At 64.4% G+C, this 10,291-nt stretch overlaps 3 protein-coding genes across 4 annotated transcripts; all 3 read left to right on the plus strand.

The window, feature by feature from the left end:
* Nucleotides 1–56: 56 nt before the first annotated feature.
* CKS1B (CDC28 protein kinase regulatory subunit 1B) lies at nucleotides 57–1,116 on the plus strand. 2 transcript variants are annotated; one of them, XM_066568080.1, is made up of 3 exons: nucleotides 58–358; nucleotides 669–796; nucleotides 863–1,116. In XM_066568080.1, exons 1-3 carry the CDS (start codon nucleotides 165–167, stop codon nucleotides 913–915), a joined length of 375 nt encoding a protein of 124 aa, XP_066424177.1. In that variant the 5' UTR covers nucleotides 58–164; the 3' UTR covers nucleotides 916–1,116. The 2 variants fall into 2 exon arrangements, with proteins under 2 accessions (XP_066424176.1, XP_066424177.1); XM_066568079.1 differs by having other exon boundaries at nucleotides 57–358; nucleotides 669–1,116.
* Nucleotides 1,117–1,389: 273 nt separating this feature from the next.
* Nucleotides 1,390–4,311, plus strand: FLAD1 (flavin adenine dinucleotide synthetase 1). Its single transcript, XM_066568063.1, has 7 exons — nucleotides 1,390–1,547; nucleotides 1,643–2,402; nucleotides 2,824–2,971; nucleotides 3,165–3,263; nucleotides 3,345–3,534; nucleotides 3,921–3,994; nucleotides 4,076–4,311. The coding sequence occupies exons 1-7, from the start codon at nucleotides 1,398–1,400 to the stop codon at nucleotides 4,209–4,211; spliced, it is 1,557 nt and encodes a 518-aa protein (XP_066424160.1). The 5' UTR covers nucleotides 1,390–1,397; the 3' UTR covers nucleotides 4,212–4,311.
* A 1,586-nt stretch (nucleotides 4,312–5,897) lies between these two features.
* LOC136568193 (mothers against decapentaplegic homolog 6-like) lies at nucleotides 5,898–9,359 on the plus strand. Its single transcript, XM_066568075.1, has 4 exons — nucleotides 5,898–6,111; nucleotides 6,452–6,865; nucleotides 7,008–7,106; nucleotides 7,737–9,359. The coding sequence occupies exons 2-4, from the start codon at nucleotides 6,472–6,474 to the stop codon at nucleotides 8,270–8,272; spliced, it is 1,029 nt and encodes a 342-aa protein (XP_066424172.1). The 5' UTR covers nucleotides 5,898–6,111; nucleotides 6,452–6,471; the 3' UTR covers nucleotides 8,273–9,359.
* Nucleotides 9,360–10,291: the final 932 nt, after the last annotated feature.

Below are 10,291 nucleotides of genomic sequence, written 5' to 3' on the forward strand. Positions count from 1 at the left end.
CCGCCGCTCCCCCCACCCCCCCCTCCCGCCGCCCTCACCGCCACTCACTTCCGGCCCGCGCCCCTCCGGCGTGGGCCCCGCCGCGCCCGCGCCACGTGACTCCCCCCTCACACACCAGCCAATCGCGACCCACGCCCGGCCCGCGGGAAGCAGAGCGGCGGCCAATGAGCAGCCGCCCCGCCCCCCGTCGCGGCGCGGCTCTGACCAATGGGAGCGCGAGGCGGCGGTGTTTGAAAGCGCCGCGGGGGGGCGGGGGCGCCAACGGCCGCCGAGGGAGGGCACGGCGGGCCTGTCCCGTTATGGCGCACAAACAGATCTACTACTCGGACAAGTACGACGATGAGGAGTTTGAGTACCGGTAAGGAGCGGGGAAGGGGTGCCGGTAATGCCCGCTTGATAAGGATGAAGGGGGTGTCGGTTAAGGTTTGCTGCGGTGAGGGGAGGGAAGTGCCTCGGTAGCGTAGGATTAACGGCTCGCGAGTGGGAGGGGAGCGGGGGGGTGAGTCGCTGGTGAGGCAAGAGGGGAATTATCCTGATAATTCGGGGGAGGGGGTCCCGGTGAGGGTTCTGTATTGGGTCACGGCGCTGGTGCCGTTAACAGCTCTCCGGTGGGGAATGAGGGGGTTTCGGGGGTGCCCCAGTGTTGACTGAGAGGTGCGGGACTGCAGGCACGTGATGCTGCCCAAGGACATCGCCAAGCTGGTGCCCAAGACCCACCTGCTGTCGGAGTCGGAGTGGCGGAACCTGGGCGTGCAGCAGAGCCAGGGCTGGGTCCACTACATGATCCACGAGCCAGGTGAGCCCCGCGGGGAAGCGGGTAGCGCCCAGGCGGCCCGGCCTGACCCCCTCTTTTGCCCCGCAGAGCCCCATATCCTGCTCTTCCGACGGCCATTGCCGAAGAAGCCAGAAAAGTGAGTGGCGCCTGGTCTGCCGAAGCTCCCAGTCCTTCCACTCTGAGAAAACACCTTTCTCCTCCTTCTTCTTCTCGACATTTCTCGGGGGCTTCACCCCCCGACCCTCGACGCTGCCTGGGCGTCATTTTGTCGGCTCGGCCCTGGTTCCGAGGGCCCTTCTCGTTGCGATGCCTCCAAAGCTTCAATAAAGTGATGTTTGGGAGCTGTCTGTCTGCAGTACCGGGGGCAGCTGGGCTGGAGGGCGAAGGGGTCCCGGTCGCGCGGGGGTTCCCGAGGAGGCTCCCCGCGCCCACCGGAGAGGAGATGTGCCCCGGTCCGCCGGGCACGGCCGACACCCCCTCCCTTCGGCCCTGCGATGGTTCCGTCCCTGCAGGTCCCGCCTCTCGGCCAATGGGATCTGGCGGAGCCCTGTGACTGACGTGCGGGCTGGCCTGTGAGCGCGCGGGGCGGTGTCGCGGTGTGCGGAGGTGCCCGGGCGGCTCCATGTGGGGGGTGCTGCGGGTTGCGGGGAGGGTGCGCGGACCTCTGCGCGCTGCCGCCTGCCGCCTCATGGCCGCTTCGAGCCCGGCAGCGGTGACCCAGGGATCCGCCAGCACCGCCGGCATCATCATCATCGGCGACGAGATTCTCAAGGTGCGGCCGCGGGCGGGCCTGGGCTGCGGGCATGGGACGGGCTGGGGCCTGGGGTCGGGGCGCTCCGCTGTCACGGGCGTCTGCGGTCCCCTCAGGGCTACACGCAGGACACGAACTCCTCCTTCATGTGCCGGCGGCTGCGGGCTCTTGGCGTGAGTGTCGCCCGCATCTCCGTGGTCCCCGATGATGTGGAGGCCATCGCCAGCGAGGTGGCCGCCTTTGCTGCTCGCTTCACCTACGTGCTGACCTCCGGCGGCATCGGCCCCACGCACGACGATGTGACCTTCGAGGCCGTGGCTAAGGCCTTTGGGGAGAGGGTCATCCTCCATCCCGAGCTGGTGGCACTGGTGCACGAGTTCTTTGGCAAGACGGAGGAGCAGTGCCCTGAGATGAAGCTGGCTCGCGTCCCCGAGTCCTCCCGCCTCAACTACGGCACGGACGGGCACACTGGCAGCGCTTTCAAGTACCCTCTGGTCAGTGTGCGCAATGTCTACATCTTCCCCGGCATCCCGGCGCTGATGGAGCGGGCCCTGGATGGCCTCGCTCACATCTTTCGGAGCAAGCAGACCCATTTCCACTCCCGCACCGTCTATGTGGCATCTGATGAGATGCTCATCACGCCGGTGCTGGACAGGGCTGATGCCACCTTCCGGGGCCGCGTCAGCTTGGGCTCGTACCCAGACTGGACCAGCAATTACTACCGTGTGAAGCTGACCCTGGACTCAGAGTCAGAGCAGGACCTGGAGGAAGCGTATGGCTTCTTGATGAGGGAGCTGCCACCGGGTGTTGCTGTGCCGTTGGTGACAGACTGTGTCTCTCCAGCAGCTGTGGAGGTTTATGGCCTGGCTGAGTCAGGTACTGGGAAGAGGTGCTGCAGCACAGCTCTGTGCTTCTCCTGTGCAGCCTAGCAGGGCTGGGGCAGTGGGAACTCCAGCCTGGCAGCAGAGCTTGCCTGTTGTGTGCTGGGAGGCTTGAGGCATGCTGCAGCTGCAGTGGGCTTCATCCTACACAGGTGGGAATGGGACCTGTAACCTCAGTTAGGGCTGGTGATGGCAGGGTCTGAGAGCACAGTGTGCAGCAGTAGCTGCAGTGCCACAGTTCCCCATGTCCTCATGATCCCTGTCATGTTGTGACCCAGATCTCTGGGTTGAACAAGCTCTTGGCTGTGATACCAGCAATGGCTCTGCTGTGTGTCCAGAGGGTGAAGTGCCCTAGGCCCTGGGGCCATGCTAAGGGAACATGAGCTGGGCAGGCACCAACTGTCCTGTCCTGGCAGGCTCGGCCCTGGGGCAGAAGGTGGCAGCAGCCCTGAAAACCATCGAGGAGGCTTTGGACCAGTACAGTCTGGTCCAGCTCTGCGTGGGCTTCAACGGGGGCAAGGACTGCACAGCCCTGCTGCACCTCGTCCATGCTGCTGTGCAGAGGTACCCACACATGGGGCTCCAGGCTGGGGCAAGGCTTAGGGGTCCTGCAGACCCTGGCCAGGGCTCTGGGGCTCTTGCTTGCTCCACCCTGGGGGAATGAGTGGATTCCTGGGCTCTATCTGGTCGGATCTGGACGCTGCCTTGCCTCCAGTTGCCATGGGTCAGAGTCCAGCTGCACTGGGTCTCTCTGCAGGCGGTTCCCAGCGAGGCAGGAGAAGCTGCAGGTGCTCTACATCCGCATTGTGTCCCCATTCCCTGAAATGGAGCAGTTCATTCAGGCAACAGTCCAGAGGTAGGAGGCACAGTGGGGTGGGCTGCTGCCCAGAGGCTGTGCAGTGCAGCCTCCAGACAGCTGCCCACCCTGCCTGTGCAGGTATGGGGTCCAGCTCTGCACTGTGGAGGGCTCCATCCGGGAGGCCCTGGCGCAGCTGAAGGAGCAGCAGCCCCAGCTGGAAGCTGTCCTGATGGGAACGCGGCGCACGGACCCCTACTCACGCACCCTGACCCCCATGTGTGTGACAGACCCCGACTGGCCCCCTTACATGAGGGTGAACCCCTTGCTGGTACGTGGCCCCCACCTGCTGTGGGGCTGGAGCTGTTGCCACAGGGCCTGGCAGGGGGATCTGATGGGGCTGGGAAGCAGCAGTGATCCACCCCCATCCTGGACAGCTTCTCTCCCAATTCTCACCCTCCCAGAGCATTTGCTGCCCCTCTGTGCAGCTGTGGGTGCCCCTTGCTGCAGTGATGCTGCTGGGTGCTGTTGGGCAGGGTTCCTTCTTGCCTCCTGGGGGGTTGCCCTGTGTTTGGGGAGGTGCTGGGAGGAGTGGTGGTGCTCTGCTGACCATCTGGCTCTCCCAGGTGCTCTCCAGGAAGGTCTGGCTTGCTTCCCTGGGAGGCAAGGGAGCAGCCTTTTGCCTCTGCCTCAATCCCTGCCCAATTCTGCCTGCAGGACTGGACCTACCGGGACATCTGGGAGTTCCTGCGCAAGCTCTTTGTCCCCTACTGTATCCTCTATGACAGAGGGTGAGTGCCCGGTGCTGCCCTTCTCACGTGCACAGCCAGTGGCCCTGGGTGCAGTCCTGCAGCTGCTTCTTCCCTCCACAGCTACACATCCCTGGGGAGCATGACCAACACAAAGAAGAACCCAGCCCTACGCTGCACCGATGCTCAGGGCCGGGAGAGCTACCAGCCTGCCTATGAGCTGGAAAATGAGGAAGAAGAGCGCACCTCCCGCCAGTGAAGGCCACGTTCTGGGAGCCTCTTCCACTGGAATGCTGCTGGGAGTGACCCTGAATAAAGTTGCTGCCTGTCAGCACTAAATAAACCTGCTGCAGTCTGCACTGCACTGGCACGTGGTCTTGTTGAGCCCTGAGGGCTCCATGGGGCAGGAGTGGGAGGAACAAAAGGGTCCCCAGGTTGTGCCCCCTTCCCTGCACCCACTATTGTAGGAGTTTTGGAAATGCAGAGAATGTAGCAGGTTCCAGTGCTTGCCAGGGCCCCGCACGTCAGCATTGCTGCCTCTCCCACCGTGTCAGATCCTGCTGATTCCTCATGGGCCATGCACGTCCTCTGGACCATGGCAGCCTGTCTGCAGGGTGCTCCCCAGCCAGTGGCACGGGTACAGGCCCTGGCACTGCCAGCACCCGCTGCCACCTCCCTCGGGCTGCGCCTGGGCTCCTGGTTGCTGCGGCTTCTGTGGAAATGCATCTACTTCCTTCTCTGCAGCTGGTGCATCCGTGAGCTGCTGGACTAGGGAAGGACCCTCCCAGTGTCCCAGGACCCTGTCAGCCCCTGCCTGCCCTGGTGCTGTGGGTGAGTGACCTGCCTGCAGCTTGACTTGACATGGTGCTTGGAACATTGACAGGGGCCTGGCTGTGGCAGTTCTGGGGGTTGAGAGGGTGCGGCCTTGGTTCTGGTCAGTGGGTTGTTACCCCCTGTGCCTCTCTCCCCTCCCCAGGACTGTCCCTGTTGCCCTGTGCTGATGGAGCTGATGGACCTCTGGCGTTGAGACTGCTCCAGCCTGTGCCCTCCCTGATCAGAGACCCCAATAAACCTGAGCAGTGCCTGACTGGCTGTATCTGTTTGGGCAGAGCTCTGGGAATGTCTGTGTGTGTGTGTGTCCCCAAACCTCCTGTTCCTAGCCCTGGGTAGCACTAAGGCACTCCAGCACACCCCTTGCCCCTATCCAGGACTGAGGGTCCCCACATCCCTTGGGGCCAAGGGGCAAGATGGGGGGCTGGGGTTCTGCCTGCATCTCCTGCCTGCTCCCCCACTCCTGCCTCTTTCCTATTTCACTCTGTGGGAAGCAGCTAGAGAAAAATATCTCCAATGGGCCCAGCCTGGCTGGGAGCTGCAGCAAAGGTCACGGCTTGTAGCACCAGGGGGTGGCTGTGGGTCTGTGAGCCCACCCTGCCCCATTGCTGCCTGTGCTGCTGCCTGGCCCCAGCACAGGGGAAGCTCTGCATGCCCCGTCCTCAGCAGCAGCACTGGCGCCAGCGTGGCCTCCCTTATCTCGGCGGGAAGTCAGGAGCAGGAAGCCTGGCCCGGCGCGGGATAAGGGTCCCGTTTACATTAGCTCCTTTGTTGTGGAGCAGGCTCCCACCCTCACCCACTGCCCGCGGGGGGGCCCCGGCCAGGTCAACATCTGAGGGGCAGCAGAAACCCTTGCCCAAGATGCCACGAGGGGCTTAGGTGGTCCTTGCAATGATCCCCGCGAGGACGTGAGTAGGGATGGGGTCTGCAAAGACTCTGCCTTGTGGTGTCCCCCTGCCCAGATCAGCTCTCAGCTGGACCCTGCCCTGTGGTTGTGCACTGGTGTCTGTGGTGCTTTTTGTGCTCCTGGCTGCCTTGGTAGCACGGTGCTGGGCATCCCTGACCACTGCAGCCCACTCATCTTGTGCCATGTTCTGGTGTGGTAGCCCTGACGTGGTGGCCCTGGCGGTGGCTCAGCCCCAGGGCTGGCTGGGATGAGGGAAATCAATGAATTCCCCAAACGGGAAGGTCCGGGGGAGGGGAGAGAGCGTCCCAGCACAGGAAAAAGTCCAGGCAGTGACGCGTGACGGGCAGAGCAGTGCCGGCTGCCCCAAGAGCACAGCCCCATGCGGTGCCCTGGAGCCTCTCACCCACCTCCACCACCCACCGTGAGTGAGACCCTCCTCTGCAGGGACCCCTTTCCCAGCCCCACGACAGACAGGGGGGTGAGAGGGTGCGGGTGGGTGCTGTGGGCAGGAGCACAGGCAGGTTCCCCAGCGGTGAGGGTTGTTTTTGGGCTCGTGTCTGATGTGACCTTGGGGATGCCACTATGCCTTAAAGCGGCACCGTGCCCACATGAGGTGGGGATGACAGCAGCAAATCCAGGCAAAGCAGCCTTGCCAGGGATCTGGGTGGACACGGGGAGAGATGCACAGGGTCCCCATTGGGACCCCCCGGAGCCACAGCTCTCAGAGGGCACGGGGGGTGATGCCTGTCTCCATCCTGCAGGTGGTCCCCACGACCACCGCATGTTCCGTTCGCGCCGTGCTGGGCTGGTGCGGAGGCTGTGGCGGCAGCGCTGTGCAGCAGCCAGCCCCGAGGATGGCCCCGCTGCCCTCAAACCAGCGGTGCATGCCCTCTTCAAGAAGCTGAAGGATGAGGAGCTGGAGCTGCTGGTGCAGGTGGTGGAGAGCCGGGGCGCCTGGGAGTCTGGCTGCGTTTTGGCGCCACGGGGGGACCCGCGAGGGGTCAAGCAGGGACTCCCCCCTCAAGTCCTGCTCTGCCGCCTCTTCCGCTGGCCTGACCTCCACCAGTCCCATGAGCTCAAGCACCTCTGCTACTGTGCTGGGGGCCAGGGAGCCTGTGGGGACTTGGCTGGGCTGTGCTGCAACCCCCATCACTTCAGCCGCCTGGCTGTACCTGGTGAGTGCTGGTGGCAACACTGGAGGCTGCCTCGCCCACCCAGGCTCTGACCCCTGCTCTCTGGGGCTGCCTCAGGGCTCCAGTGGGCTCTGAGGGGCAGGATGCACTCCCAGCCTCCTATTTCCTTCTCTCTCCTCTGCAGAAACCCCGCCACCCCCCTACTTGAAGGCATCGTGTGGTCCCTCCTGGCCAGATGAGCCCCAGCTCATGGAGTTCAGCTACGACGGTGGGGACTGGTGCGGTAAGATGTGCCCAGCACGCTGGGAGACACACAGGGCACAGCCTTCTGCCACACCCAGCAGGCAGGAGGGCACTGGGCAGGGCTGAACCCCTGAGTCAGAAGCGGAGATTGGAGAGGACAGAACATGAAAATCAGGGAATGGAGCCAGCAGTCACTCCCAGCAGGAGGAAAAGACTCCGACAGGGGATGAGGGGTTCCTGCTGGGGGAGCGGTCTGGGCCCAGACGCCCCCCCGCCACTGAAGCTCCTGTTATTTTTGGCAGCACCAGGCTCCCTGCTGGAGGAAGCGCTGCCTATGGGGACACACACAATGTGCCTTGACGCACACAGCCCCAGCTCCCGCCTGGCTGCTGGCCACCAAGGCCACCAGCTGCCACTGCCCCACCTTCCCCTGCACTCAGGGACCAACCCCCCCCCGACAGCCCTCCCCCAGCCCTTCACCACCGTACTCGGGGACTGGGAACAGCTCCAGAGGCTCACACCCAGCGCAGGACTCTGCACTGAGGCATCCCTTGTGCACCACGTCCATCTGTCTGTCCTCACACACCCTCTGTGCCCACTCCCCTCGGCCCTTCCAGCTGCTTGGCTCAGTCACATCCTGCTGGTGACAGCTCTGCTCTCCCCTTGCCAGACACCAGTCTCTCGTGGAGCACCATCAAGGACGGCTGTTGGTGCAAACTGGCTTACTGGGAGTACCGGACGCGCGTGGGCCGCCTCTACGCCGTGCACGAGGCCTCGGTGAACGTTTTCTGCGAGCTGCCCCGGGGCAGCGGGTTCTGCCTGGCCCAGCTGCCCGCCGCCTACCGCAGCTGCGCCGTGCGCCGGGCACGGGGCAAGATCGGCCGGGGGCTGCAGCTGAGCCAGGAGCCGGGGGGGGTGTGGGCCTACAACCGCAGCGAGCACCCCATCTTCGTCAGCTCGCCCACCCTGAGCCCCCCCGGCGCCTGCGGGCTGCCTGTCCTCAAGGTGCTGCCCGGCTACTCGGCAAAGGTGTTCGATTATGAGTGGGCAGGGGGCAGAGGGGGCTGGCAGCTGCCTGGGGAGGGGCCCTGTGACCCCCACAGTATCCGCATCAGCTTTGCCAAGGGTTGGGGACCCTGCTACTCCCGGCAGTTCATCACCTCCTGCCCGTGCTGGCTTGAGGTCCTGCTGAACCAGCCACGCTGAGGCTGGGGTTGGTGGGGGGGGGTGCCAGGGAGCTCCCCCAAAGCAGGTTCACAAACTGGGGGCCCCTTCTACTGTTCCTCAGCCTGTGTCTTCCAGGGCTGTGTTGCAGCAGGATCATCCTGGCTCTGGGGACTTTCTGCCTCAGTGCCCCTCTTGCATGGTTCACCACCTTGCCAGCACCTGCTTCCCCCAGCCATGGGGCTCTCAGTGACACAGGGCACTATTTAATATCTTTTTTTTTTTAATATAATTATTATTTTAATGTTTAAGTTTATATTAATTTATCTATTTTTGTAAAAAAAGCAGAGCATGAGGCAGGAGTCCCCATTGTCAGGACCAGGCCTGGGGGGTGGCAGCCAGAGCTCGTGGGGACAGGGGGAGCAGGAGAGAAGAGAGGTGAGAGGGAGCGAGGAGGAAGGGGAAGCTGTGGGCCTAGGTGTCACTGCAGACAAGGGGAATGGGAGTGAACTGGTACAGCTGGGGGGGAGGTGGGGCAGGTTAGAACATCTGGATAGGTGTGGCATAGGTCAGAACATCTGGATAGGTGTGGGGCAGGTTAAAATATCTGGATAGGTGTGAGGCAGGTATGAACATCTGGATAGGTGTGGGGCAGGTCAGAGCATCTGGATAGGTGTGGGGCAGGTTAGAATAACTGGACAGGTGTAGGGCAGGTCAGAACATCTGGCTGGATAGGTGGTGGAGTAGGTTAGACTATCTGGATAGGTGTGGGGTAGGTTAGAACATCTGGATAGGTGTGGAGTAGGTTGGAACATCTGGATAGGTGTGGAGTAGGTTAGAATATATGGATGGGTGTGGGGTAGGTTAGAAGAATATCTGGATAGGTGTGGGGCAGGTTAGAATATCTGGATAGGTGCAGGGCAGGTGCAATGGGGAGGGCAGGTGAGCATCCCTGGGGTGGGGACCGGGTCAGGGTTACCCAAACTAGGTCCCAGGCCCGGGGGCTCCTTCAACCGTTCTGGCAGCATGGGGGGAGCCCCGAGCAAGTGCAGCCGAGGGGATCCCGGATTGCCCGAGTCGTGTCTGCTGTTTTTAACCTAAATAAACGGTGCCACCGGCACCAAGAGACCCCCGCGTCCCTCCGCGTATCGGTGCCGCCCACGGGGCTCGGCTCCGGGAGCCAGCAGTGCCCTCTGCAGGCGGCTGCCGCGGGCCGCGATGACCACCCGGTCCTTCCTGCCACGCCGCCGGCCCGGCTGAGCCCGCGGCCCCCGCCCGGCCCCGCTCTTGGCCCCGCCGGGAGAGGTGAGTGCGACCGCACCGTCGGCATCGCCTCGGGGGAAGCAGGGAGAGAAGAATCACCGGGAGCACAGCCGCGGGCAGTGGCAGAGCGCAGCGGCGATGGCGAACCGTGGCCCGAGGGGACGGGCGGGGAGCGATGGAGCCGGGGGTCGGTGGCAGCCGCGCGGAGGGTGAGGTTGTTCTGCGGGTTCCCCCCTCCACCCCGCGGAAGCCCCGAGCCTGGCGGGCCGGTACCCCGGACGGGGATGCAGGTGCACGGTCAGAGGGACGGAGCCGAGGAGGGAGCGAAGAGCGTGGCCGGGCGAGGCGCGGCGGCAGGTGCCCGGTACCGGGGCCTGGCGAAGGGGTGGGGGTCCCGTTCTGTGCCCCGGCGCGGCCCCCCCCCGCCCACTGACATAACGTCTGCGCGGGGCCGTGTTTGCTTTGGCAGCCCCGGAGCGGCGGTGGCTCCTCACACTTTCCGCTAGCGCCGGGCAGTGGCCGCGCTCGGAGCCAGGCGCGGGGGGGCCGGGGTGAGCCGAGGTGAGCCCCGGGGCCGTCGCTGCCTCCCTGTGAGCCGGCAGCGGCCAAACAGGTTGCGCGGGGCCCGCGCCCAGGCACCTGCGGAGGAGCCACCCCGCTGGGGGCCGCCGCGCCCCGCTCCAGCGCCGCCGAGAACCGGGGGCTGCTCCCTGCGCCGCTCCCCGCCGTGCCACGTTCTCCGTGTCCAGCTCTCCATCCCCCCGTGCCCGCCGCTCCAGTATCCCGGTGCCCGCTCCT

This window comes from Molothrus aeneus, chromosome 31 (assembly GCF_037042795.1).
Source record: "Molothrus aeneus isolate 106 chromosome 31, BPBGC_Maene_1.0, whole genome shotgun sequence".
NCBI lineage: Eukaryota > Metazoa > Chordata > Aves > Passeriformes > Icteridae > Molothrus > Molothrus aeneus.

What these genes read in the sequence shown, in the direction of transcription:
- CKS1B (XM_066568079.1), top strand. Translation starts at nt 165, where the DNA reads ATGAGCAGCCGCCCCGCCCCCCGTCGCGGCGCGGCTCTGACCAATGGG. An exon ending in GATGAGGAGTTTGAGTACCG is followed by an intron (nt 359 to 668) that starts GTAAGGAGCGGG and finishes GCGGGACTGCAG; the next exon opens with GCACGTGATGCTGCCCAAGG.
- FLAD1 (XM_066568063.1), top strand. Translation starts at nt 1,398, where the DNA reads ATGTGGGGGGTGCTGCGGGTTGCGGGGAGGGTGCGCGGACCTCTGCGC. An exon ending in ATTCAGGCAACAGTCCAGAG is followed by an intron (nt 3,264 to 3,344) that starts GTAGGAGGCACA and finishes CTGCCTGTGCAG; the next exon opens with GTATGGGGTCCAGCTCTGCA. An exon ending in TGTATCCTCTATGACAGAGG is followed by an intron (nt 3,995 to 4,075) that starts GTGAGTGCCCGG and finishes TTCCCTCCACAG; the next exon opens with CTACACATCCCTGGGGAGCA.
- LOC136568193 (XM_066568075.1), top strand. Translation starts at nt 6,472, where the DNA reads ATGTTCCGTTCGCGCCGTGCTGGGCTGGTGCGGAGGCTGTGGCGGCAG. An exon ending in CAGCCGCCTGGCTGTACCTG is followed by an intron (nt 6,866 to 7,007) that starts GTGAGTGCTGGT and finishes TCTCCTCTGCAG; the next exon opens with AAACCCCGCCACCCCCCTAC. An exon ending in CGACGGTGGGGACTGGTGCG is followed by an intron (nt 7,107 to 7,736) that starts GTAAGATGTGCC and finishes TCCCCTTGCCAG; the next exon opens with ACACCAGTCTCTCGTGGAGC.